We start from the raw sequence: 25,197 nt of genomic DNA, 5'->3' as shown, positions 1-25,197 counted from the left end.
TGGCTCTCTCTGGAACCCTAGACTTGGTCCTCGCTGGAACCCTAAACGGTGGCTCTCTCCCTGGAACCCTAAACACCAACAGTTGTTGGTGTTTACACTCGAATCCTCCTAGATTCTCTGCTGGACGGTCAGGCTGTCCAAGCCGAAATGCAACAATCCCTGAATCACACTGATTCCAAATAACACTCTGCTACTCTAACTTCGCAATCTCGAAGTACCGTAGCCTGGTCCTGAGTGTTCCGCAAATAATGTGGCATCTGAATTTTATGCCCAAACACTGCATATTTATACATTTGTTGGACCATAGGTCTCCATGTAAAATTGATCAAATCAAGTGACTTCCTAGAAAGTTTTCATAGAAGTCCTGCCCCCTTTTCCTTATTGGATGGAGTTTTCTGTCTGTCAGAACTTTCCTGAGTATCTAATTTTGCATTGGTCAAGCCCCTGCTTGACGTCATCACTTCCTGTCCACGGAAACCAAAATTCTTTGAAGTGGTCCTGTTGTGACTTAGCTAGAAACTTGTGTCTGACGTCGTGAATGACGTCCACATACCAGATAGTATGAGGCATACTACCAGGGATACCCTTTCCTCGTATTTTGACGTCATGTAGGGTTTACTCATCCCCAAAACATTTAATTCCAAATCACTCTCTTTTACTTTGATTGTGCATCGCAACATCTCCTTATATGGTTATTTTGATGTAAGCTTTGTCTTTAAAGCTGCACTTCTTTTGTAACCATTGCGATAACATCAATTTCTTACATGAGCTACCTAATAAACAGTACCATTGTAGTACAATGAGACAATTTATTACGTGACAAATACAAAATATGTCATATCCTGACACCTGCCATGCATAATTATGGAAAAGGGCGCAAAACAGCATTGGATAAGATTTAGTAACCGACGCATTTTGTGTATAAACAAATGGGAGAACCTGACCCAGACCACACCCGTGTAGCCAGGGGGACGATGGGTGTGGTCGCCCCCAAAACGCAAAAAAAAAAGGGAAAAGAAAAAAACATGAAGAAAAAAAGGAGTAAAAAAGACAAGAAGGTGAGGAAAAGAAAGAAGAGAAGAAGTAGAAACGTCGATGCTTCGATAATACACAAAGCGCGTCACAGAATCGGTATAGCATGCATTGCACACACATAATAATTATGCATCATACACAATTTATGGTACCGCGTACGGTATAATACCGGTAAACGGTGAACATTATGCGCAATGTATCTTCGCGATTCGGCCAGAAAACAAAGCAGGGAAGAGAGAGAGAGAGAAAGAAAATGAACACAAAAGAAAGGAAAGGCGGAATTCAAAACGGAAATAAAAGCGGTAAAGACAGCTTTTGTTTCATTTTTTTAACATCTAAACATTGTTGAAGAGGGGTGTTGAACAGCTCAAACACCTCCCTTTTGCCCAAGGGAGGTGTTTGAACACCTCAAACACCCCCATTTCGGCAAAGGGGGGTGTTTGAACACCCAAAACACCCCCCCTCGCTACGCCCTTGCTTGTAGATGTTAAAACCTCTACAATAGTATTTGATATACCAAGCATCTTTTCCTTATCATAGTGACTTACAAAATGTTTGTACACTTAATAATCACAATAGGGATGATCATTTCTGTATGCAGGATATTTTGTGGGGTGTTTTCGAGAACAATCATGTGCAATAAACCGCACATTACGTGGAGCAGATATCAATATGTAGGCCTACACGTCAGGTCCTATGTGAGCAGTTCTTTTCATATCATTGTTTCTGTTTGGTACATGTATAATGTATCAACAAACACCTCCGAAAACATACTTATTTGTTCACCATTAATCATGGCTAATTTTGCAAATGAGAAATAAGGAAATCATCAAGAAAGAAAGCAGAGATAAAATAAAAAGAAAAGTGAAAGCATGGGGAATGAAGTTTGCATTTCCAGATAGAATTGTGGATTTTACCATACAAGCAGTAGATACCTCACCGATCAGAAAAAAAAAGAAAGACAATAAAAATGATGAAATCACTTTCCTTCGCTGCATCAGTGGCCACCATCTGGGGTTTCAAAGTGAAAAAACCACAGAGGACCTTCCTCATCTTGGGATGTAAAACAGTCAGGAATGTGCTATAGGCAAAAATTGAGCAAATAAAAGTCCACAAAAAAAGAGTTACAAGCCAGCAAAAATCTTACAAACAAAATAAGAAATACATTATGAAAAAATCTTAATTGTTCTATTTATCGTTGATTTTGCTCTTTTTTCTTCATTTTGTTCTTTTTCTTTTAATGTATCAAACCTATAGCTAATGTCTGCATCCCCCTTCCTATTATATTCTGAAGTACAGGCATCTTGTCCTAATATTGTCCGTGCTCGTATGTCTCGAGATGTGGTGTGCTATAGTAACTATTTTCATTCCTTAGTTCTTTGTGCAAAAAAAAGAAGAAGTTTGTTTCCTTTCTTTTCCTCTCTCCAGTTGCCCTCTATATAATCTATTTCTTTAGAAAGGTTATACTCTGAGGAGTACATGTCAAGCTATTGCTTTCTAGTGAACTCCTACGTTCTTCAGTACGTGTTATTAATCTGTAATAGTTTGACATGAATTTTGTTATTTCGTTGGTGACAAGGTAAGGTCCTTTGTATTCTTTAAAGATTTCATTTATATCATGTTGAAGAACAAGTGAATTCAATTGAATTGAATTGAAATGAACGTGCTTGATGATGACAAATGTATTATTTATCATGATATACCGCTAGTTTACAGGCAGACACCCTTGTTGGTCGTAAATGAGTCTGCACCACAGGACCACTGGCACTGAGCCTCTCTCCCATGGGAGATTGGCACAACGCAATGTGTGCTCGACCGCTGCATACCCATCGCTCTGACACATTTTCAGAAGCCTAGGCATCGAGTTACACTTTAAGACCGGGTTACACTTTAAGACCTTAACACACGTAAGCTTCAATTCTGAAGTAACTAGAATTATCACTGAAGGTGATTAATACCCCCGCCCCTAGTGTTGCTTTATAGTATGTGATGTCATGAGGGCAATGGCGTTAATACCAAGTTTGTGCACTTGTCGAATTATCATACAAAGAAAATGTGACCACAGTTGCTTGAGTGCTATATGGTAACAGTTGGTTCCACAAGGTTTGGGTAAAATGTGTGGTTACCATGGCAACGCATTGTCTGATACAAACGCAAGTGACATTTTGCATAACTACACTTAAAGACCATTATACACACCAAATTTGACCTTGACAGCTTGAATGGTTTATTTTGATACAAAAATGAATGGTTACCATGGCAACACATTTTCCTTATACTAACACATTGGTGTCTTGCAAAACTACACTTCTAGATCATGATATATACTAAATTTGACTATAATTGCTTGAATGATGGAAAAGTTATTCGATATGCAAGGTTTTGGTAAAATTGTGGTTACCATGGCAACGGTTTGTGTGACAAACACAAAAATTATGTGTTCCACATCTATACCTCAGGGCCATGTAATGCCTACCAAATTTGGTTTCAATTGCTTGAAAACTGTGGAAGAAGTTCACTCCACAGGATTAAAAAAAAAGTGTGGTTACCATGACAACGCACTGTCCGATACAAATACAAAGGACATTTTGCAAAGCTACACATAAAGAGCATCATGCACACCAAATTTCACTTTCATAGATTAAATGGTTACAAAAATGAGCGGTTACCATGGAAACACATTTTTTCTTATATTAACACATTGGTGTCTTGCCTAACTACACCTCCCGATCATCATACATATTAAATTTGACCTTAACTGCTTGAATGATGCGGAAGTTATTCATCCAGAAAGTTTTGGTAAAATTATGGTTGCCATCGCAACGCTTTGTCTGACAAACACAAAAATTATGTGTTCCACATCTATGCCTCAAGGCCATAATGCCTACCAAATTTGATTCCTGTGATGCCCTAAACCATACCTCTTCATCTCTGTGGCGGGCAGTGTTTGAGAGGTTTGTTAAATTGTTGTTGTACAACCTTCGCCCCTTTCGGCCGGCAGTTTGTGTTGCGAATATCTACCCATTCCCAGGATGCTGAGGCTGCACGTCAGTGTCTATGGTCAAGAATTTTTAACTAGAGTTTTTCTATTGCATAAAGCTTAACCATAGTTTTTTCTCAGGTTAATGCACTGTTTGTTCATTCATTTCTGGGAAGATTTCGGTGCAGGAGTCGGAAACGCAGTAGAACAGCTAGTAGGCCCTACTAATTACTAGTAGACTCTACTGAGATCTAGCAGGAATTTCCAAAGCAAAAAAATATAGCTACAAACGGCAGTTTTGGGACTGTAAAATGTCAAAATTTTCAAGCTCGCTCGCTTCGCTCGCTCGCATTTAATCGTTATGCAATTCTCCTGATATTGCTGTCAGTAATTGCCAGCAGTTGCGCCCGGTGTGCCCCTCCCCTTGATTTCCAAAGCGAAAAAATATAGCTACAAACGGCAGTTTGGGGACTGTAAAATGTCAACATTTTCAAGCTCGCTCGCTTCGCTCGCTCGCATTTAATCGTTATGCAATTCTCCTGATGTTGCTGTCATTAACTGCCAGCAGTTACGCCCGGTGCGCCCCTTCCCCTTAATTTCTAAAGCGAAAAAATATAGCTACAAACGGCAGTTTGGGGACTGTAAAATGTCAACATTTTCAAGCTCGCTCGCTTCGCTCGCTTGCATTTAATCGTTATGCCATTCTCCTGATGTTGCTGTCAGTAATTGCCAGCAGTTGCGCCCGATGCGCCCCCTTCACTTAATTTCTAAAGCGAAAAAATATTGCTACAAACGGCAGTCTGGGGACTGTAAAATGTCAACATTTTCAAGCTCGCTCGCTTCGCCCGCTCGCATTTAATCGTTATGCCATTCTCCTGATGTTACTGCCAGCAACTGCCAGCAGTTGCACCCGGTGCAACCCCCTTAATTTCCAAAGCAAATATAATATATATATACATATACATATACATATATATATATATATATATATATACATATATCATTATATATAGCTACAAACGGCAGTTTGGGGACTGTAAAATGTCAAAATTTTCAAGCTCGCTCGCTCCGCTCGCTCGCATTTAATTGTACAGTTATGCAATTCTGATGTTGCTTCCATGAGGTGTCCCCACCCATGTCTTGACCCACGGTACGCCACTGAACACCCCCTCTAAAAAATCCTGGGTACGCCTATGCATAAAGAAATGCTGTATGAGTAACCTTCGACGAAGAAAAAAAAATGCCGTACGAAATGTAACCATACATACATTAAAAGATAGTATTTGTGATACATATTACAAAGTGTGGCAAGAAATGCCAAAGTCATTGTTTCTGAAGAATTTAGAAGCAATTCTCCCCTGTGTACAGCCCTGTACAAGTGCTGTGACTTCAAAAACACATGCAGGGAATGAGCCTACATGACATTAACTAAGTAAATTTCCGATAAATTTTCTAGTACACGGCTAATAATTATTGTTTTCTTTAAAGTCTACAACCAAATCGTCTAAATGGGGACATTTATTCACTCAGACACAGTTATTGAGGCACTTTTGAAAGTCATTTGCTTTGACACCAGAATCGCATGATTTCTCATTCACAAGTTTTACCCAAATGTAATGCTCTTAAAGAAATGTTTCCCATGGCAGCCATTTTGTATTTCAACTTGGCAGTGTACCTACAGGAAGCAGTCCCGCCTATGCAATAATAACACTATCTATTGAATTGAAGTGATTGACTTACACATAGGTCCTACATGAAAGTGCTCCAGCATGCTTGAGTTTGCAGGGTAAAGATCCTACAGCACCAAATATGGGTCGAAATCCATATTGAATTTCAAGAGTGGCAGCCAATGCGAATAATCCCTTATTACAGAGATTAGTGTACCACCGTAAACATTGATATGCCTGAAAGTTGTTTGTAACCACAAATATTAGCTTTAAAGCAGCCAGTTTGAATGATAAAATGGCAGCCTCAAAAATGATCTGCAATTTTAGGGAGGGGATCAAAGTGCATCTGAATGTTCAACATCATGAGCCCGGTCTATGCCCGAAATGTGAACTTTCTGTAATGTTTACAACATGAAATATGGGTCAAAATATACATTCTGGTATGGCGGCCATTTTGAATTTCAAGATGGCCACCTATAACATCAAAATGGACCATCATTTCAGAAAAAGATGTTTCAGAAAGTCTGATAGCATATACGCATGCTCTTTGCCCCAAGTTAGAACCTTACACACTGCATACGATATGAGATATAGGCCCAATTATATTTGTTATGGTGGCCATTTTGAATTTCAAGATTGCCGCCAACCAAAATGATCCTTTATTTAAAACAAAAATGTATATATTAGCATGCCTGATATCATAAGCACGCTTTTTGCCCCAAATTTATACTTTCCATAATGCTTACTACCTGAGATACAGGTAAAAATACATTAAGCTATGGCGGCCATTTTGAATTTCAAGATGGCAGCCCTCAAATTGTATTAAAACAATCTACAATATCAGGAAATGGTGTATCAGAATGTCTGACATCATAGACATGCTTTTTGCATCAAATTTGAACCTTCTATGATGCTCACATTATGAGAACTGGGTCAAAATACAGAATGCCATGGCGGCCATTTTGAAATTCAAAATGGCGGCTGAAGACGTGGTCGAAAAAAATGAAACCAAAGTTTTTTGGATTCAGCACCCCCAAATTGACCAAGTTAGCTAAAAAAAAAAATCAATTTTTGCACGAAAATCTCACGGGATCCAATATTTCGACAAAGCAGACCGTACTAATTGTGGTGTGCTCTATCTGCTCTTCTCGCGGCGAGAATAGAGAGAGTAGAGTGTGTTTTTGTTTTACCTAAGTACCGTTTGTTGCACTTCTTGTATGTGATGAGGTAGATTATCCACTGAGATTTGCAGTTTACATGAGACGTGATTGAGAATTCCAGGTTAGCTTCAGAACTGTTGAACTTCCTTGTTTCCTCCGTGTATCTATGCATGATCCATTTTTTTTTTTGAAGGACAGTTTTAAGTGAACCCGGACTTCCTGTCTTGGTGGGATCGGGAAGTGGGTCTGAACGACACACTCAGTGAAACCATCCACACGCCTTGGAACGCCATGTCACCCATCATTCAGCTCATCACAACACGTATGTATCTACGTTCTGAATTATATCCGAATGTGTGTTTGTTCTGTACAATGCGCTATGAATATAATGACTCATGGACATAAATGTTGTTAAATATTTTCTTTTGTTACTGACGATATCACTGTCAATGGCATACAGTTTATCATCTTGTGACTCTGTGTTTAGATCATGATGAATGCCTATGGGGCAGAAGGCTCGATGTAAAAGGAAACAGAAAACAGAATATACGTCTGGATCGGTGCATTATACTGTTTTTCGCCTCTACATTGTGTCTCTATCTAGGAGTATCAAAGTTAGCACAGCACTTCTTGCAATATACGAATATATAATTATGGGCAATTGGATATGGTAACGTACGGTGTGATATTTGACCACCTTTTTAGGATAATTCTTATTCACACTACAAAATAAAGGTTCAAATTGGCACCCTATTAGTCCGTATAGCAGCACCCTGTGGTGCACAATGGCACTTTTTATTTTGCACGTAGAAAATTATATATCTTAATATTTATATTCGTATCTACAAAGATGCAGACATATCCATCAGAGTGTAAGTTTGATTTTGCGAGTAAAACCTTGGTACTCGTGGTCCAAATTTTAAATTCACAATGTATTCATGTTTATGGTGCACGTTTGCACCCTTGATTAGCACAAAACTGAGGGTGCAAATTCGCACCCCTGCAGGTTAAAAATTAAGCATATTGCACCTCCAATGGTGCAAATTACTTATTGGGGTGCAAAGTTGCACCCTTTAGGGTGGTTGTACAGGGACAATTTTGTGGTTCAAATTTGAACCCGTATTTCATAGTGTGTTGTTACTAGTTCATAACTGGTATTTGACTGCACTTTTGTACCTAAACCAGCGCCATGCCAGTGGAAAGAACCAAACTATGCCAACAATGAGATTCTGCCCTTGTCTAATAAGATATATTAATATGCAAGTGAAGGGAAGAGTAGCGGCGTGACAGGCAAAAGACATGTCTTTAAAGTTGGACATACCGGTACGTACTCAAGTTCACATTCGTGCCCCCCCCCCCCCCCCCCCCTCATGAAAGTGCCAAGTTTTGGATGCCATCAAAGGCTGGAACCGTCGTTGTAATTAACCACTGGCAATGAATGTCATTTTGTCAGCCGGTGTTACGACAAGAAATATGACATTTATCAGCGTGATGGTGTGACAGGCAAACGTAACGGTGTGACATACTGACAAAGCACATTTTAGGTTTTCTTTATTGCCTAAACTTTTGCCTGATTATGTTTTGATTTTAAAGAAATAGATCAAGATTACCATAACAGGATTCCTTTTTGTCAGCATTTAACTTGAATATGATTTTCCTACTTTTTCCCAAATGAAAGCTAAAGATTACAGAATCGTCATTTTGACATATTCAGTCCAATTACTTGTGACTTGTGCAAATCCAAAGGATTCACTGTTTAAGTGTGGATATAAAGCGAGGAAGTCTGTCCATTGCAAAAATAAAAGTATTTCTGATTTTTCCCAGTTTGAAGGTACTTCTCTCGTTGTCCCTGAATATTTCCTAACATTAAAAAAAGGGCGTAGTCTTTTTCCAGGTTTTCCCTCATTTCTTTTTTTAGCTAGGTTGGCTGGGAATATTGTTATGGTTTAAAAAGGAATCATGATAAGGCCTTTTCACGTTAATGATGCGTTCGATTAGTGTAAACACACACACACACACACACACACACACACGCAGTTAAGTGATGATATATCTATCCGGTCATCGAAATATCTTTAATGCTTAAGTATATGAAATTGTAAACCTTATCATTTGTTAATATTCCTCCATTTTTTTTGGGGGGGGGGATGGGGAGAGTTTGGATAGGAGAGTGGTATGCTTTCCATGTTCAGTCCACATTAAACGTGTGCATTAATGTTGTATAAGGTACAAATGTATCAAGGTACAATTTGTTTTTTATTTGGAGATCACTGGAATCAATTTCCTGGGGCCCGTTGCATAAAAGTTACTTTTATGGTAACTTTGCCATCCAATGGTAACTTCCATTGAATTCTTGATTTTGATTGGCTGTTGAGTATTGTTGCCATGGTAGTTACCATTGGATGGCAAAGTTACCATAATTGTAACTTTTATGCAACGGGCCCCAGAACAGTTGAATTGGCATCAGTTAACAAAAAATGAAACATTTAAACAATTTGCATTTGTCAGTGATGTATTCATTGAGGATGAGTAGAAAATGTATCTTCTCAAATTTCATACAGTATGAAATGCAACTTTTAAAAGAAATTTCATATTGATCATAGAAACCGCTGTTTGTAATATAAGAATCTTCCCATGTAATATTCCTTCAAAGAAGTATGACACAAAATTTGCTTGGCAGGGTTACAAAATGTATGTACAATGTACAAAGATCCTAGTACACATAAACCAGGATGTAATATATTGTTCCCGTCAAAACCAGATATGATCTCAACTTTTTGCTCTGTCCTTGGCAGCTATGCCAATCTCATGTGTAATGTTTAATATAGTTTTTATTACAAATTTTATACTTTTATATAAATAGAGAGAAAAAAGACTTGGAAAATACTGCTCCAATGAACTTTGTATCACACACTTCCTAGAAATAGCCCGTCATACATACAGTTAAGACAGATTTATGGAAATATTTTCACTTTTGATATTGAATTGCTGTACATTAGTTAGTTAATTAGCAAAATCTTGGAGATAAATTTCTACAATTCAACATGTATTGCATAAAAAAAAATAGTATTACATTCCTTTTCAATTCCTACAGCCGATATGAGTATAGTTTGATATCAAAAAAAAATTATATCACACTCAAGCATGCATGCATATCGGCTGGCATTTTAATTGGCCAAGATTATTTTTCCTACCCTATTTAGTAGATCAAGTTGAGGCTCATTGGAATAATAATAGTATTTTAGTGGGTTTGCAGTTCCGGGAACTATACAGTGTAAGTTAATTGATGAAAAAAGTCTTTTATGACGAACTGAAATAAGTCTGCTATCATGCCCATGCAGAAATATCAGTTGAATTGCAATGGAGGACAAATGTCTCAGTGACAAAATAATTTATGAAGATCTACCAATGAGATGATGTAATTTACTCCAAACAGCTCAACAACAAAGATGATAATGAAAATGATTTGAAACCTGCTTTACACTTTAAAGATGAACTCGAGCTGATTTTTCAGACTTTAACATGTTATTTTGAACACCTATGAATAACCGCTTATACGGGGTACAGAATTTCAGAATTTATAGTGATTGGGATAAAGAATAAGATTTTGTTTTTCAAAATTTATAACAAATCACAATGAACAAGGATGATGACATATCAGCTTCACCACAAGAATGCATAATTGGGTGCTCAAAGAAGCAGAACAAAAGAAGAAAGCATGCATAAATTCTACACATGAGACCTTAAAGCAAGCGGTATTGTCAATGGAATTTCATTGCTACATTTCTGAAATAATATGTGAGCCTCCCACTCATGTAATCTTATGGTGAACCCCTACTCATTCATCCTTATGGTAAAGCTGCTACCTTTTTCAGTGTTTGTTTGTTCCTGGGTTTTCAGAGTAGGCCCTATTGGTTTCTCTGCTCAAGGATGGCAATGAATTCCACAAATGTAAACATGGTGGTGTCTTTTATGTACATGATGTAAAATGATGAAAATCGCCTGAATTTCCTCTTTTAAACGGGTATTTTACCTCGAACATATGATATTAACCTTTGAATCCGGTTTTCCTCAAACTGAATTCACTGATGTGATCTACCAATATTGCTGCATTTACTGACTCCACATGTGGAATATGCAGTTTCCCCTTTGTGATCCTTTCAATACTGATTCCAGGATTGTCTATCTGTGGAACAGAAGGAGACTGCCACAATAGTATTGTGGAAGATGATAATAAGCACACAAATTCAGTAAGTCAGCCATCAAAGTACTCGACTACAATAGGCATCACTGTAAAACCATAGTTACTAGGGTGGTCATGGCTTTTACTACAACTAGGAACAAAATTTGTCAGCACCAATATTGTAGATTATTGCCTTAATTCCATGTCGCATAATAGTATACATGAACAATACAACATCACTCCCTTTTTTTTTTCTGTGACCCTGAATCAGAACCAGCAGCACATCCAGTGCAAATATGCTTTGTGACTCGTCACCAATGCTACCCTGATAAAGTTGAAGCGAAGCCTTGAATACTTGCCTGCCTGGAACATGATTAATGTTTGTGTTATAATTGAAGATTTGAAAGTAAAATATTGAAAATATATTTTCATTATATACTTTAAACATGTCATAACAATGATGAATTAGCATTGGGATCGCTATAAAAAAAATTTCTAAAAATTGGCTGCCATTCTTATATTCTTGAGAATTTGTCTGGTGCATTCGCTTATTCCTGAAACATGTCTTACATTATTGAGATTTGTCAATATGTTCTTTCAAATTGGTTTCTGTCCATTAACAATTCATGACAAAACATTAGCGATTTGTCTTTTCCTTTTCTCATGGTAACTGCACAAGGTCAAGGCATATTTCGTTATTGTAATTCTTGTTGATGTATTCAGTGAAATTCTCACATATAAAATACATTGTTTTCTTCAGAAATGGTATATTTTCTAGTCCCATGACTTATATGGCACACAAAAGTGGATATCAAGGCAGAATACAATATCTTTAACCGTAACTTCCAGACAGTGCAACCTTTAAAAGCGAGTTCATCTTGTTTCAACCTACATTTGAACAGCATTTGGTTCTATTGGTTTTGTTGGCAAAGCACTTTGAGATATGACTTATTTGTCAATTGTGCAATACTTAATTATGCCAATTTTTTTAGTGATTTACAGATTCAAAAAGAAAAAGAAAAAAAACGGAAACAATTTAATCGTTGAAGTCTAAATGTTGTGTAAAGGAGGATCTCAAGATCACACATTGAATAAAGGATCATTCGTACATTGGAGACTAAGGTGATGCGATGTCATATCCTTTTGAGTTTTATTTTTATATCACAGTCATCTGATTCCATGAATAGTTCTCCACAGTTTATTTCTGTAGCTCCATTGAAATGTAATATGGGAAAAGAGACCAACGGATATTATTGCCTGCACAGATTTACCATGTGAAAGCTTGAAATTGGAAACTGTGGTATAAATTTGTTATTCCTTGTTTTCTTTGAGGGGATAAGTACCACTGATACGTATTATGTTAACAGTCCAGTTGTGCCGAACGGTATTATTAATTATGTGACCTTGCATCGCAAAAGTACCAAAAAGTCTTGGATGATTCTAAGAGCAGACTCTAAGCTCTAAACCGATATAGATACTTCAATAGAAAGGGACTTCCCAAACCAATGCAATTAATACAAGATAAATACACACTCTGGAAAAGTGTGTACAGTTAATAGAAAAGAGACCTTGAAGTTAAGGGTGATAGTCAAGTGCATTCACCCGCTGTGCTCTATGCAATATACGGAGCAAAGAACAGGATATGTCAGTTCCGTGACAGCCACTATGAAGGAATTATTAAACCAGAATGAAGATATGCACATTATCAAGTAGATTTATATTTATAACTGATACTAGCTTACATAACAATACCATCACCCTTTCAAAAGATAACTATTGGCAATAATTTTTTAGCCGTTTTATTTCTTCTTTTCTTTAAGAAAATTCAGAAAACATAAAATACTAGAAATTTACTAGGTTTTTCCTTTATATCTGTTTGAGTCCTCACGAAAAACCAGGTCTTGCGACTTTTTATACTGGTTTTGTAAAGCACGGCCACATTGTCTATGACAAAAGCCGAAAACAAAAAACAATGACGAGTTTTACAGTATGTATGGCAAGGCTGTCTATTCAAGAACAATAGTTGTATGAAAAAGCATGCCTCTGTATCCGTACAGTATGATGAAAGTGTTTTTATATCAGTACAGCATTCCACCGAATATATGACCCCATACAGAGGGACCAACTTCAGGCATGGCCCTATACTGGAATAAGAACACAGTGTGGTCAGTTAGTCGACTATGCGAAAACGCTCGAATTTAACAGTGTTCACATAGTAATTTCCTGTGTCACACTGTAAATGCATGATTCACAATGTGTTTACACTGTTAAAACGCTCGAATTTAACAGTGTGAAGAGATTTAACATTGTGTTCACTCTGTGTTTCTCACACTGTGGGACACTATGTTCTTTCCAGCAAGGTAATCACTATTTTCATCATTTTGTTGTCGACTTTAAAACACAGCATCATTATTTGGAATTTTTTAATAATCTTGAAAAAAAAATATTCTCATATTCTCATTATTAGCAACTTGATCATAAGAATGTATTTACAATATCTTGACTGTTGGTAAGACTTTTATTTCTGAAATGGAGAGAATGAATTACTGTATTTTCATTACTTTTATTCAAAATATTTATTTCCAAAGATATTTTATATCACCTTTAACTTCATCAAATTTCCCACTTTACTACTCTCTTTCAGCTTGTCTTTGTCTTCAGGGTAGCACAATTACGGTATTTTTCATACACTTCCCTTCGATTCAAGGTTGGATTCAAAAGATTTTTTTTTTTTGAAGTTTTGAACAGACTGTCTGAATTTCCACAACATTCACTGATGTATCCTGTTAGTACATTCACGCAATCCACATATTTGTGTTTGATTCTCCTCAAAGGCAAGGAATCCAATGGACAATTTGCTGATAGGAAAGAGGAAGAAAGAGAGAGAGAGAGAGAGAGAGAAAGAGAGAGAGTGAGAGAGAGAGAGTGAGGGGGAGCAAATGAGGGAGGGAGGGAACAGAATCTGGCCACTGGTGTACTCAGCTGTACACGTGCAACATGAAATGTATCACCAATCATTTGCATTTTTAAATCATCATCAGTCAACCCACCAATGTAGAAACCTTTACACTATCAGACTATTAATAGATAACGACACCTGGAAATACCACAGCAGGAGATCTTTGCCCTAATGAGAGCCCCTCATTGTTGAATGTTTATTTTATTTTATTTTTTTTTACGGACGGCCAAGAATGTATGCGAGTATTGTACTTGTGTCTTACCTGCTAGACGCGTGCTATAACTTACCTTCTACTTGCATGTGTTCCGTGTGACCAGCGTGAGAGCTTTAAAACCGATTTATTTTCTGTTACGAGCGACTTACGGGTACTGCGAAGCACCTGCGTTGGAGTTGCCTGCGAGGTGCTGCCGGTAATGGTCTGCTTCTTGTGTTCTGCCTGTACCTCTGCAGGCAAACCACCGAACTCGAAACAAGTTTTGAGCATGCCCAAGGCCTTGTCATACCGTATCTGGGGAAGTTTTGCGGGTTGATTTGAGGGAAAACAAATTTGCTACCCGGAGCTCTCCGCAGTTGGTCGGCACCTGACAGTACCTAGCGCATATCTCGCCCGAAGTTGCCAAGAGGTGCCACGCGAGTTCGATTTACCCGCAGCCAAGTTTTGAGCATGACCAAAACTTTTTCAGGGTGAGTCGCTGGGATTGCCCGCAGAGGTCCATGGGGAAAGCCAGTAGGAGGCCCTTAGCAGTAGCCATTTGCAGCAGTAGTTGCATAAATTTGGAGCTACCGGTAGTTGACTCGTACAAGTCCACGCCATTATTTAGTTGACATTGATAAACAAAGTAAAATAAGAAAGCACAGATGCTGGAAGTTTCATGTTGATCAGTAAAAAGATATAAAAGTAACTGATTTTTTTAAGTTTTTCATGCTTTCACTAACTACAGTGATATAGGTCCTAAACACACGCAGATTGGTAGATACAATAGCGCAACACCTCTCACAAAGCTCACATTAGCTTCAAACAAACCACAAAAAAAGAAGAAAACAAATCATTAAAATTATGTGTAATGGAACCTTTGTATCGAAAGGCAATGATATCATCCCTTTTTGCGAAGTTAGTTGATCCTAACATCAATATTGATTTAAATTTCGTTTAAATTTAACTAAACATCATACTCAAGTTACTCGAAATAATAAAATGATCGGGATTGGCGCATGGGAAGCTGGTTGTCCTCCAGTATCGCTGTATATCCATATTGCCCTATAGTTGTATATGTATTATGTGACTAGTGCTACTGCTTCTTTCACATTTCCTTTTCAACCCTGAGGTCTGGATTTTTGGAGGAGACCGGCAGCACATGAGGCAGCACATGATGGATGAAAGTCAGGTTTCTCTGAGGACTAGCATGTTCAGAACAAGTACTATTGGCTGGGTAGTATTGGCGAACCTTGCCACTCTAGTGAGCTTTGCATACTGCGATAGCACTTCTTCAGCTTCACTTAATGCATATCACCCATTGGAGTACATCAATCCTGTAGAAGGCCACGAATTCATTCAATTTACCAAGGATCCTAAGACAGAGAACTTCTACATTGGGGCAAATAGGGCCCTCCTTCAGCTCAGTACAGACCTGAACCGGCAGCGCATCGTCAGTACAGCTCCAGACCCTGAAACATGTGAAATTCCATGCAATAATCAAAACAGAATTTTAATTGTTGCTCCAGATCCTATAGACAGACTGATCACCTGTGAAGACTACTCTAAGACATGTCAGCTGCGGAACTTAGCAAACATATCCAGCGCTGAGAGGTACCCGAATGTCGTCATCAACTCTGGATCTTCCGCTGTTGGAGTTCTTACAAGTGGAGGAAGCTCATGCTTGTATGTTGGAGTTGGCCCAAACTTCCTGATCAATCAAGTGGAAAAAATACCGTATGTTACCAGATGGGAAATGCAGCCTCCCTTTTCCTCCAGTTCAATGACAACTCAGCAGTCCCCTGAGGCTGCCCAACTGAAATTTCAGGTACATTTCCTTGATGGCTTCAGCTATGAGGGATTCACCTACTTCGTCACAACCCAGATGCAGCTGCAAGAGGGCAGTTATCCTGATGATGCCCCATATGTGTCTATGCTGAGCAGAGTCTGCCAGTCACCAACTGCCTCACTTGATTCCTTCACTGAATTGCCTATAACCTGCTCTTCAGGAGAGGGGAGAATCTCTTATAATCTGATCCAGGCTGTGGAAGTGTCTGTTCCTGGAATGCTTCTGGCAGAGTCCTTCGCTTCATCTGGGGGAGCCCTGTTATACGCTGTGTTTACAGCTGAAGAAGTACCCGACGGTGTGGATGAGCCTCAATCTGCTCTGTGTATCTACAGAATGTCGGACATACAGGAGAAGTTTCTTGATGCAGTATTTGAGTGCCTGACAGAGCAAACTCCACCAATAAGTCACTTGCCGGGCAGTTGTTTCATTTTCCAGGTGAGATGTAACATTATTTTTAAGTCCTTATGGGAACCTGGTATGCTGGGTTCCCCTAGCGTTAACTCATACAAGGCCCTGGTAGGCCCTACACCAAGTTCCAAAAAAGTGTCAACATAAGCGCCTGCATTTATAACCTAAAACCATGTTTATTTCTGTAATGCTGGCATGAAAAATGACTGTGATTGAAACATACATATATTTTTTTGGAACAATATCTGTTTATTTTCTGTATTAATTATAAACCTGCATGTATATTTGTCTTACCTTTTTGTCTCGCCCACCGGATGTGAAGGCGAGACTAAGGGATCCAAATGGCGTCCGTCCGTCGTCCGTCGTCCGTCACAAATGTTAAAGTTTACCTGCAAGACTCTCTTATGATGCATAACTTGGCAACTGTTACAGCAATGGCAGCCACACTTGAGTGATAGAAGCACTAGGGGTATCTTCATGTTATGGTGTTGTCAGAGGTCATGTGATGATGTCAAAGGTCATTTGAGGTCATATATTAAAGAGTATGTGCAAGACTCTTTTCTATGTTAAAGTTTACCTGCAAGACTCTCTTTTGACAAATAACTTCACATAAGTTGCTTGGATTACAACCTAACTTGGGTCATAGATGCACTGGGGGTACCTTCATGTTATGGTGCCGTTGCAGGTCACAGGATAAGGTCAAAGGTCATTTGAGGTCATACGTTAAATTTTACTTGCAAGACTCTCTTATCACATGTAACTCGACACATGTTGCTACAATGGCAATCAAACTTGGGTGATGGATGCACTGGGGGTACCTTCATGTTATGGTGCCGTAAGAGGTCACATGATAAGGTCAAATGTCATTTGAGGTCATACGTTAAAGTTTACTTGCAAGACTCTCTTATCACACGTAACTCAGCACATGTTGCTGCAATGGCAATCAAACTTGGGTGATGGTAGATGTCTCTTGGGAAGTTGAAGGTAACCACAAGGTCAAAGGTTACAGACAGGGGTCAACGAACTTTTAGGGCTCAATGTTAAGTTTGTAGGGCGCATTTTGTTTATGGCTCATAACTTTTGATCCCTTTGTCCATTTGTGACCAAACTTGGATGGAAGATGTCCCTTGGGGAGGTGAAGGTCGTCACAAGGTCAAAGGTCACAGACAGGGGTCAACAAACTTTTAGCGCCCAATGTTATCTTTTTAGGGCGCGTTTTGATTGTGGCTCATAACTTTTGATCCCTATGTCCGTTTGTGACCAAACTTGGACGGTAGATGTCCCTTGGGGAGTTAAAGGTCATCACAAGGTCAAAGGTCACAGAAAGGGGTCAACAAATTTTTAGGGCGCAATGTTAAGTTTTTATGGCGCATTTCGATTATAGCTCATTACTTTTGATCCCTTTGTCCGTTTGTGACCAAACTTGGATGGTAAATGTCCCTTAGGGTGTTGAAGGTCACCAAAGGTCAAAGGTCATAAGAATTAACTTCTGGGAGTTATAAAAAATATTAATTCCTTGTACGCAAATGGGCGAGACACAATTTGGCGATTGCCTTGTTCGAAGTAGAACTCGTATGATTACGTACGTAGCAAACGAGGCTGAGCTCACCAGCTAACATTGACTTTCGCTGACCCCATTCGGGTGCCCTTATAGTGTATAACAAAAAGAGTTTGTCAGTCCATCAGCACACTTTCTATTCATAATTTAATATCCGATCGATATTTCGACATGGTACATGCAGTTGACAGTGAAAAGGGATACATGTACTGCCTTCGTAGAGGCGGATTACGAACCTGTCCGTTCTTCGTTGACGGACTAAAAGAATCTCGTTTGGCGGCTTTGTAGCGTGATGAGGTTTGCGCTTGAGGCGACCTAAAATTATTCTAAATTGCCAGGAAATTATGTTACATCATATCAACCAAGGAAAAAGCAAAAAAAAAAAAATCCTCTGCTCCCAATTTATTTCCCAATAGCCTTATACAAGCCAAACCCCCCCCCCCAAAAAAAAAAAAAACACAAAAAAAAAACGAAACAAACAGCAGATAAACCGGTCCTCATATTTTTAATACGCATTCGTGGTGCAAAAAAGAAAGAAAAAGAAAAAGAAAAAAAGTTCTCATTTGTGGTGCCCAATTGGCTGACAAGCCAAACAACAACAACAACAACAACAACCAACAACAACAACAGCAAAAAAACAAACAAACAAACAAACGAGCAAAAACAAAGAATGGTCCATGGTGCCCAATCAGCTGACAAGCAAAAAAAAAAATCAACAACAAACAAACAAGCGAAAAGAAAGCAAGGTCCATGGTTCCCAGTCGGCTGACAAGCCCCACCCCCCCCCCCCCCAAAAAAAAAAAACAACACACACACAAAAACAAAACCAACATCAACAAACAAACAAACAAAAACAGATTTTCACAACTTTTTACTGTCAATTTCATCAGCAAATCAGGTAATAAATAAACAAAACGGATAGATATTTCCTTTCTGGTCATAATTATGCCCAGCATAATGCTACGTGCTGAAGAGTATTTCTTTTAAAGATAATGCCAGAAAGCATAATTATGCCAACTCTGGCAACCTTGGGGCTTTGAAGGGTCTCGCCGAATTGCGGAAGTCTTTTTTTTTGCCATCTACGAGGCGTTTCATAGGGGGTTTGATCTGACATAAAAATTGATACAAAATGTCAAACCGTCCGTAAGCAATCTAGCAAGAAGAAAAAACAAACAAACTGATTATAGGAAAGAAAAAAAAATCTTTTGTGAATCTGGTGAAAGATCTGGGCTCCACTTCATAAAAAAAAATGTTAGGATAGCAAATCTTACTGGAATGGCAACTTCCAATAGCAACAGCCAATGAGGAACCTGGATTCTTGTCGTTACCATGACAATTGCCACTCCAGTATGAGTTGCTATCATATCGACTTTTTATGAAATGGGGCCCTGCAGTGTAGTCCATTTCCTGCATGAGTGGATACTGTACGACATGTCAAAATAAAGAGCACACTGGTTTCATCTACATTTAGTTGCAGTAGAACTGTAATTACGAACTAAAACAAGACCCTTATGCAAATGTCCCGAGGTGTCTTGTCGACTAACAGATCGATAGCAGGCCATTTTATGAAAACTCTATCTGGCCAAAGAAAAAAATGGTCCTGATAATATTCAGCGTTTTGTTACTTGCAATTTCACTTTCAAATCTTCAAAATGACGTAAATCATAGTCAGGGAGGGTAAATGAATTGCTAGAGTGTTGTGAAAGCCATGTCTCGGTTAATGCAATCGCAGCCCAGTTGTCTTTTAAATTTTCTAACAAATGTAATAAATTATCAGAATGTTTATCAATACATCTTATATTTAAATGTAAAACCATAACATTTTCAACTGATTTAATATTTTGTTGCTTAAACTGATTCTTTGTGAAAATAATAACAAGGTGGACGATGAATAGAATCGTCGTGGCCACAATTATAATCCAGATATGGTGCAGTGTTAGCTGTTGTTGAAATAAAATCTTCAAAGCTGGAAAATTCATGTTGCGTCTCAGTTGTGGTGGGATATTGCCTGACTATTTTAAAAAATTCATCATTATTCAATAAATTAAAAGGGAAATTTAGGGCTTGAGCCATAATGAAAGGAGACAAACACTATCGTTTATATTATGCCACTGGTGCGAGTTTGATAAACTAAGATGTAGACCTGATAGGAGACACAACAAAGGAACAGCAATATGACGAGACAAGACGTCAACATGTAGAACAGTGGCAAAGAAAGCCAAAGGAGTACGAACAAAAATGCATGACATCAGGTGCTGAAGTGGTGGGATAAGGAGGTAGCGTAGTTAAGGACAGTGGGTAGCAGTATCTTGTTGTCCTGTTGTAGTTTGACTGGAGTCCTCGACGGAATCCTGAGAAGCAAGCAAAAATACACAGAAGCAAATGGCAGAAGAGTAACATAATACATCATTATGGCGTTTACTTTAATGACGAGTTTATAGAAAATATCAAATCATATATACACCTTTTGGTATACTTTTGTTATACAGTAAGAGAAAAAAAAAGTCAAAAGGAACGGAACCAGTGTACAAATAGTTCAGGCAGAGTCTATACCGCTGTTGTGTGGACATCAGATAGTGCATGCTAGCTATTAAAGAAAGCTCATCCAACCATTAATGTAGATGACCAGGGAGGTGTGACTACCAACAAGGTAGCGCTGCAAGGGCGCCAAAATAACAACTGACTACTAATTAGTATGTCGACTCAACGAGCCAAATCAGGCATGTTAGGCGATTAGCCGGACAAAACCAGTACATTTAGATGTGAGCAGGTGCTCGTAATGCTATAGAGATATCATAACAACATAAAATGTGGACAAACAGCAGTTTAAGTGCATGAAGCATAGATAAGCAGTACATGTTGAGATTGGATATACTTATGTCAGGTCGGTGGTTACTGCATAATAAACTGTCATTGGAATGCCTTGTTGCAAGTCACAGTCAGTGTTTTTTTTATGGTTATTGTTGAACTTCGAAACTCTTATGATGACGTACGTAGCAATCGAGGCTGAGCTCAACAGATAGCATTGACTTTCGCTGACCCCATTCGAGTGCCCTTATAGTGTATAATAAAAAGAATTTGTCAGTCCATCAGCGCACTTTCTGTTCATGATTTAACCTCCAATCGATATTTTTCATTGTCGGATGGCACATGAAGTTGACTGTGAAAAGGGATACTGCCTTTGTAGAGGCGGAACGCGAACCTGTCCGTTCTTTGTTGACGGGCAAAAAGAATCTCATTCGGGGGCTTTGCAGCGTGCGCAGTGTGAAAAATGGTTTTGTGCTTTAGGCGACCTAAAATTATCTTAAATTGCCAGGAAATTATGTTACATCAATTATCAACCAAGAAATATAGAAAAATAACTCTGCTCCATATTTGTTTCCCAATGGCCTTACAAGCCAACCCCCCCCAAAAAAAACCAAACCAAAACAAAACAAAACAAAACAAACCAACAAAAAACAAAACCCGAAACAAATAGCAGATAAACCGGTCCTCATATTTTTGATACGCATTGTGGTGCAAAAAAAAAGAAGAAAAAAATTGAGTTCTCATTTGTGGTGCCCAATCAGCTGACAAGCAAAAAAAAAAAAAAAAAAAAAAAAAACATGTATAAACAACAACAAACAAACAAGCGAAAAGAAAGAAAGGTCCATGGTTCCAAATCGGCTGACAAGCCCCCCCCCCCCCCCCCCAAAAAAAAAAATAACAACAAAACAAAAACAAAACAAAACAAAACAAAAACAAAAACAAAACGAACAAAAAACAAACTTTCAAATCTTCAATTAGACGTTGACAAGGTGATTCAAATAGGACAAAAGATTTAGTTCCGCTGGAAGTAGAAATATGAATGAAAAGTTATGGAATCTACAAATTGGCACAAGTTTCCACAAGACAGGGACATTGATGGGAACCTTCTGTGCTAAGTAAAGTAGATGAAGCAAATATCGTATACGTATTACTGTCCTATAATGGCCCTATCGGTTTGTAGGGTTATTATAAAGTATTATGAATATCATGGTTACAGCCACCGCTTGACTATCGCAGCCTTCAGCCTCCATAAATATCATCATTTCAGATAACTACTGTATAATGCGCAGTGAGCAGCAGTTTGTAACCATTACAAGATTTTATTTATTTATTTATTTATTTATTCATTTATTTTACATGAGTTAGCTTTAAAAGATAGAGACATTTCTTGAAAATGTGTATATTTTTTGTCTGAGACTTTGGATTTTGTGATCAAGACATCTCATTTCTATTTCACAATCAATACTTCTTTGTTATGAATACGCCTTAAACTCGTATATGTTCAATTATAATGAAATACCCGCAATACATTTGTACATGTACCATTCTATCCTTGTTGTTTTAGGTTTTGGTCAATGGTCAAGTCATCTGGAGCAGTATATTGCATACTTCAATGCTTTTTCCCTGTGCAAATCTTGAATAGTGTTAACAAACGTATCACGTCTGAGGGAATATTAGGATGTTTTAATTATACACTTATTTATTGAATATGATTATGGCAGTATCATAGAGCTTTGATTTATGTAGTGCTATCATATTTCTCCACGAAAGTTGATATGGAGGAATTATTGGATATAAACATGAAAGAAAAAAATTTATATATATCTTTTTATTGTTTTTTCCTTCTCCAGTTCACTAGAGAACAAGCAAGAGATTTTCAGTGTGAAGATGACCCTTTTTACAACTATGCAGCTGCCCAGGAGCCACTCCCTGCTGAAGCAGCGCTGGAATTGAATGGGGTTCATGCCACTTCAATCAGCATAGCAACAGAGGAAATGGAAACTGTGGCATTTATTGGAACAGAGACAGGCGACTTACTGAAGGTACAAATCATTCAGCTTGCCTTCCTCTGCAATATAAGATATGTGTACATGTTTTTTTCGTGTAAAGTGCTGATATAATTTGACCAAGGAGGTTCAAGAGAGTGAAGTCATAATTGTCTTATCGATTTCCTTTGAACCTTTCCTTTGAATGGTCAATAATGGCAAATTGAGCTTGTCATACCCTCACAACTTGACATATTATAGTTTGTTCATAAATTTTTGAAATTTCCAGTTTTTCATTCAAGTTTTTCGCGCAATTATGCCCAAGGCTCAAATCTTGGTATATCCAACTGATCACTATTCTGCAGTTATTCAATCAGGAATAACATCGTGTTTCAAACTTCAAATGACAGAAATATCAAACTTTCGTAATATTTTTTGCTTTTGTTTGTACAGGTTCGATGGAAAAGTGTGAAGTTATGACATGGTTAGCTCACACGTTTGCATATTCATATCCAGTGTGCAAGGACTGTTTTGCAGAAATTAGCAAAACTTCAAATGTCATAACTTCCTTACTTTTCATTCGATTTCAGTTATATTTTTACCGTTGAACTCGCAAGATTTTACTTTTTTTATCAGACTAATTTATATTTGAACTGGATTTCCCCTTTAATACTCACACAGCGGAAATGTTTTCACGAAAGAAATGTGTCCACGCAACTACCCCGCACATGGGCAAGCGCCGCCTGTTGATCTAGATTGCCCCCGTATCTATCTATGTAGGTAATCGTGTTGATAAACAAAACGTGGTTACAACAGCCGATCTCAACTGCATAGAGATCAGTGGTTATAATCCATGCCCCTGATCGGCCCGCTGCGTTTTCTGTCTGCAATTTTAAGCATGCGTGTTGAGTGTATGAGAGGTAAAGGAGTGTTGTCGGGTTAATGTCGGGGTAATTACCCTTGATGGCAAGGCCGAGAAATTTGCATAAGTTACTGCGAAGTCCGAGCAACATTTTGCGGATACCGTTTTTAAGGCAGGGTAAATTATTATTATTATTGCTATCATTTCTTTATCATCAATCTTTATTTTTTTGCGGATGGTCAGCGTAAAAGCTTCGGAGAGAAATCTGCATCTGTAGCGTCACTCTGCGAAATTTTGAACTTATCAAAATTTTGCGGGCTTGGCGCCGTCATTTTTCGTTTCTTTACGGATTAGTAACGGACAGTTACGTCCACATACGACCTTGTGGATGCCTGCGCCCACTCATCCGTATCTAAGTAAATGACCTATCCCACACACCCTATGCCCCAGTCACACAGTGCTTTACGATGGGTTACGTCCGCCGCGGATAAATACGGATGAGTGAACGCAGGGGGACGCAGTGCGGACGCAGGCATCCGCAGGGACGTATGTAGACGTAACTGTCCGTAACTCGTCCGTAAAGAAACGCAAAATGACGGCGCCAAGCCTGCGAAATTTTGAAATGTTCAAAATTTCGCAGAGGGATTCTACGGATGCAGACTTACGCAAGTAACCGCAACCAAACGTAATTATCCGTAACTGAACGTAACTATCCGTAGCCTGGGCGCAGTCCAACCTTTAAAAAAAAAAAAAAACCTCCTGTCCGTTTGCGTTCGTTTACGTTCACCGTAAGTATCCGAAAGTAACCGCAAGTTAACGTATCACAGCACTTTCGCCCGCTTATGGATATTTGCGGACAGTTACGGATGCTGCGGACGATTACGTCCTTCGACGTTTTCCGTGTTCAACTCGCATGGGAACACTGAGACTCGTGGGAAGCAACACAACTCGTGTTCCCAAGCTGCAGCGCATGTATCTGAAGGAATGCTACAGCACAGTCGGTGCAGTGGAGAGGCAGAACCGCATGGTCAAATTATGAAATTTCTCCCACAAATAGTTATTTTAGGTGGCACCCATATACTCATGACATCGGTTGATCCTTCGTGCTGAACTTTTCTTGCACTCTTTGAATGTATATTTTTCGAAGAGGCAATTTTTAGGGTAGGGGATGGGGTGACAGCATTTTATTCACTTTTCTGGCCGGGAAAGTTGTGGGACAGCGATAACTATATAAAACGAGAACGAATTTAGTATTTCTCTATGGTCTTACCCACTTTACGCTCCAAGGAATGTGTATTACATATATATATATATATATATATATATATATATATATATATATATTGTACTTGGGTGTGGGAGGAGTGTTTGAAAGTCTTGATGTATTTTTTTCTTGAAATTCAATGAGCATTGCTTTATTATAAAAAATCTCCTTAACATAACCCAATAAGTCATGAATATCGCTGCACAACGACAGCGTGACCACAGTTTGTTTATTCCATGACTGTGAGTAATAATTTTCTTACTCTAATGTTTAACCTTTCGATCTA

The 25,197-nt window shown here is 38.4% G+C and overlaps 1 protein-coding gene across 1 annotated transcript in view; it reads left to right on the top strand.

Annotated features, from left to right (window-relative positions):
• Nucleotides 1-25,197, top strand: part of LOC139724892 (uncharacterized) — a 93,705-nt gene that overhangs the window by 17,959 nt on the left and 50,549 nt on the right. Inside the window, exons 2-3 of the mRNA XM_071636015.1 lie at nt 15,310-16,461; nt 22,651-22,842. Coding sequence (XP_071492116.1) covers nt 15,310-16,461; nt 22,651-22,842 — 1,344 coding nt within the window. The remainder of the gene's footprint in view (nt 1-15,309; nt 16,462-22,650; nt 22,843-25,197) is intronic.

This window comes from Diadema antillarum, unplaced genomic scaffold, assembly GCF_040938485.1.
Source record: "Diadema antillarum isolate AM-2024a unplaced genomic scaffold, OU_Dant_1.0 seq00000002_RagTag, whole genome shotgun sequence".
NCBI lineage: Eukaryota > Metazoa > Echinodermata > Echinoidea > Diadematoida > Diadematidae > Diadema > Diadema antillarum.
Note: the sequence above shows the minus strand (reverse complement) of the source record. Positions and strands in the feature narration are given on the sequence as shown.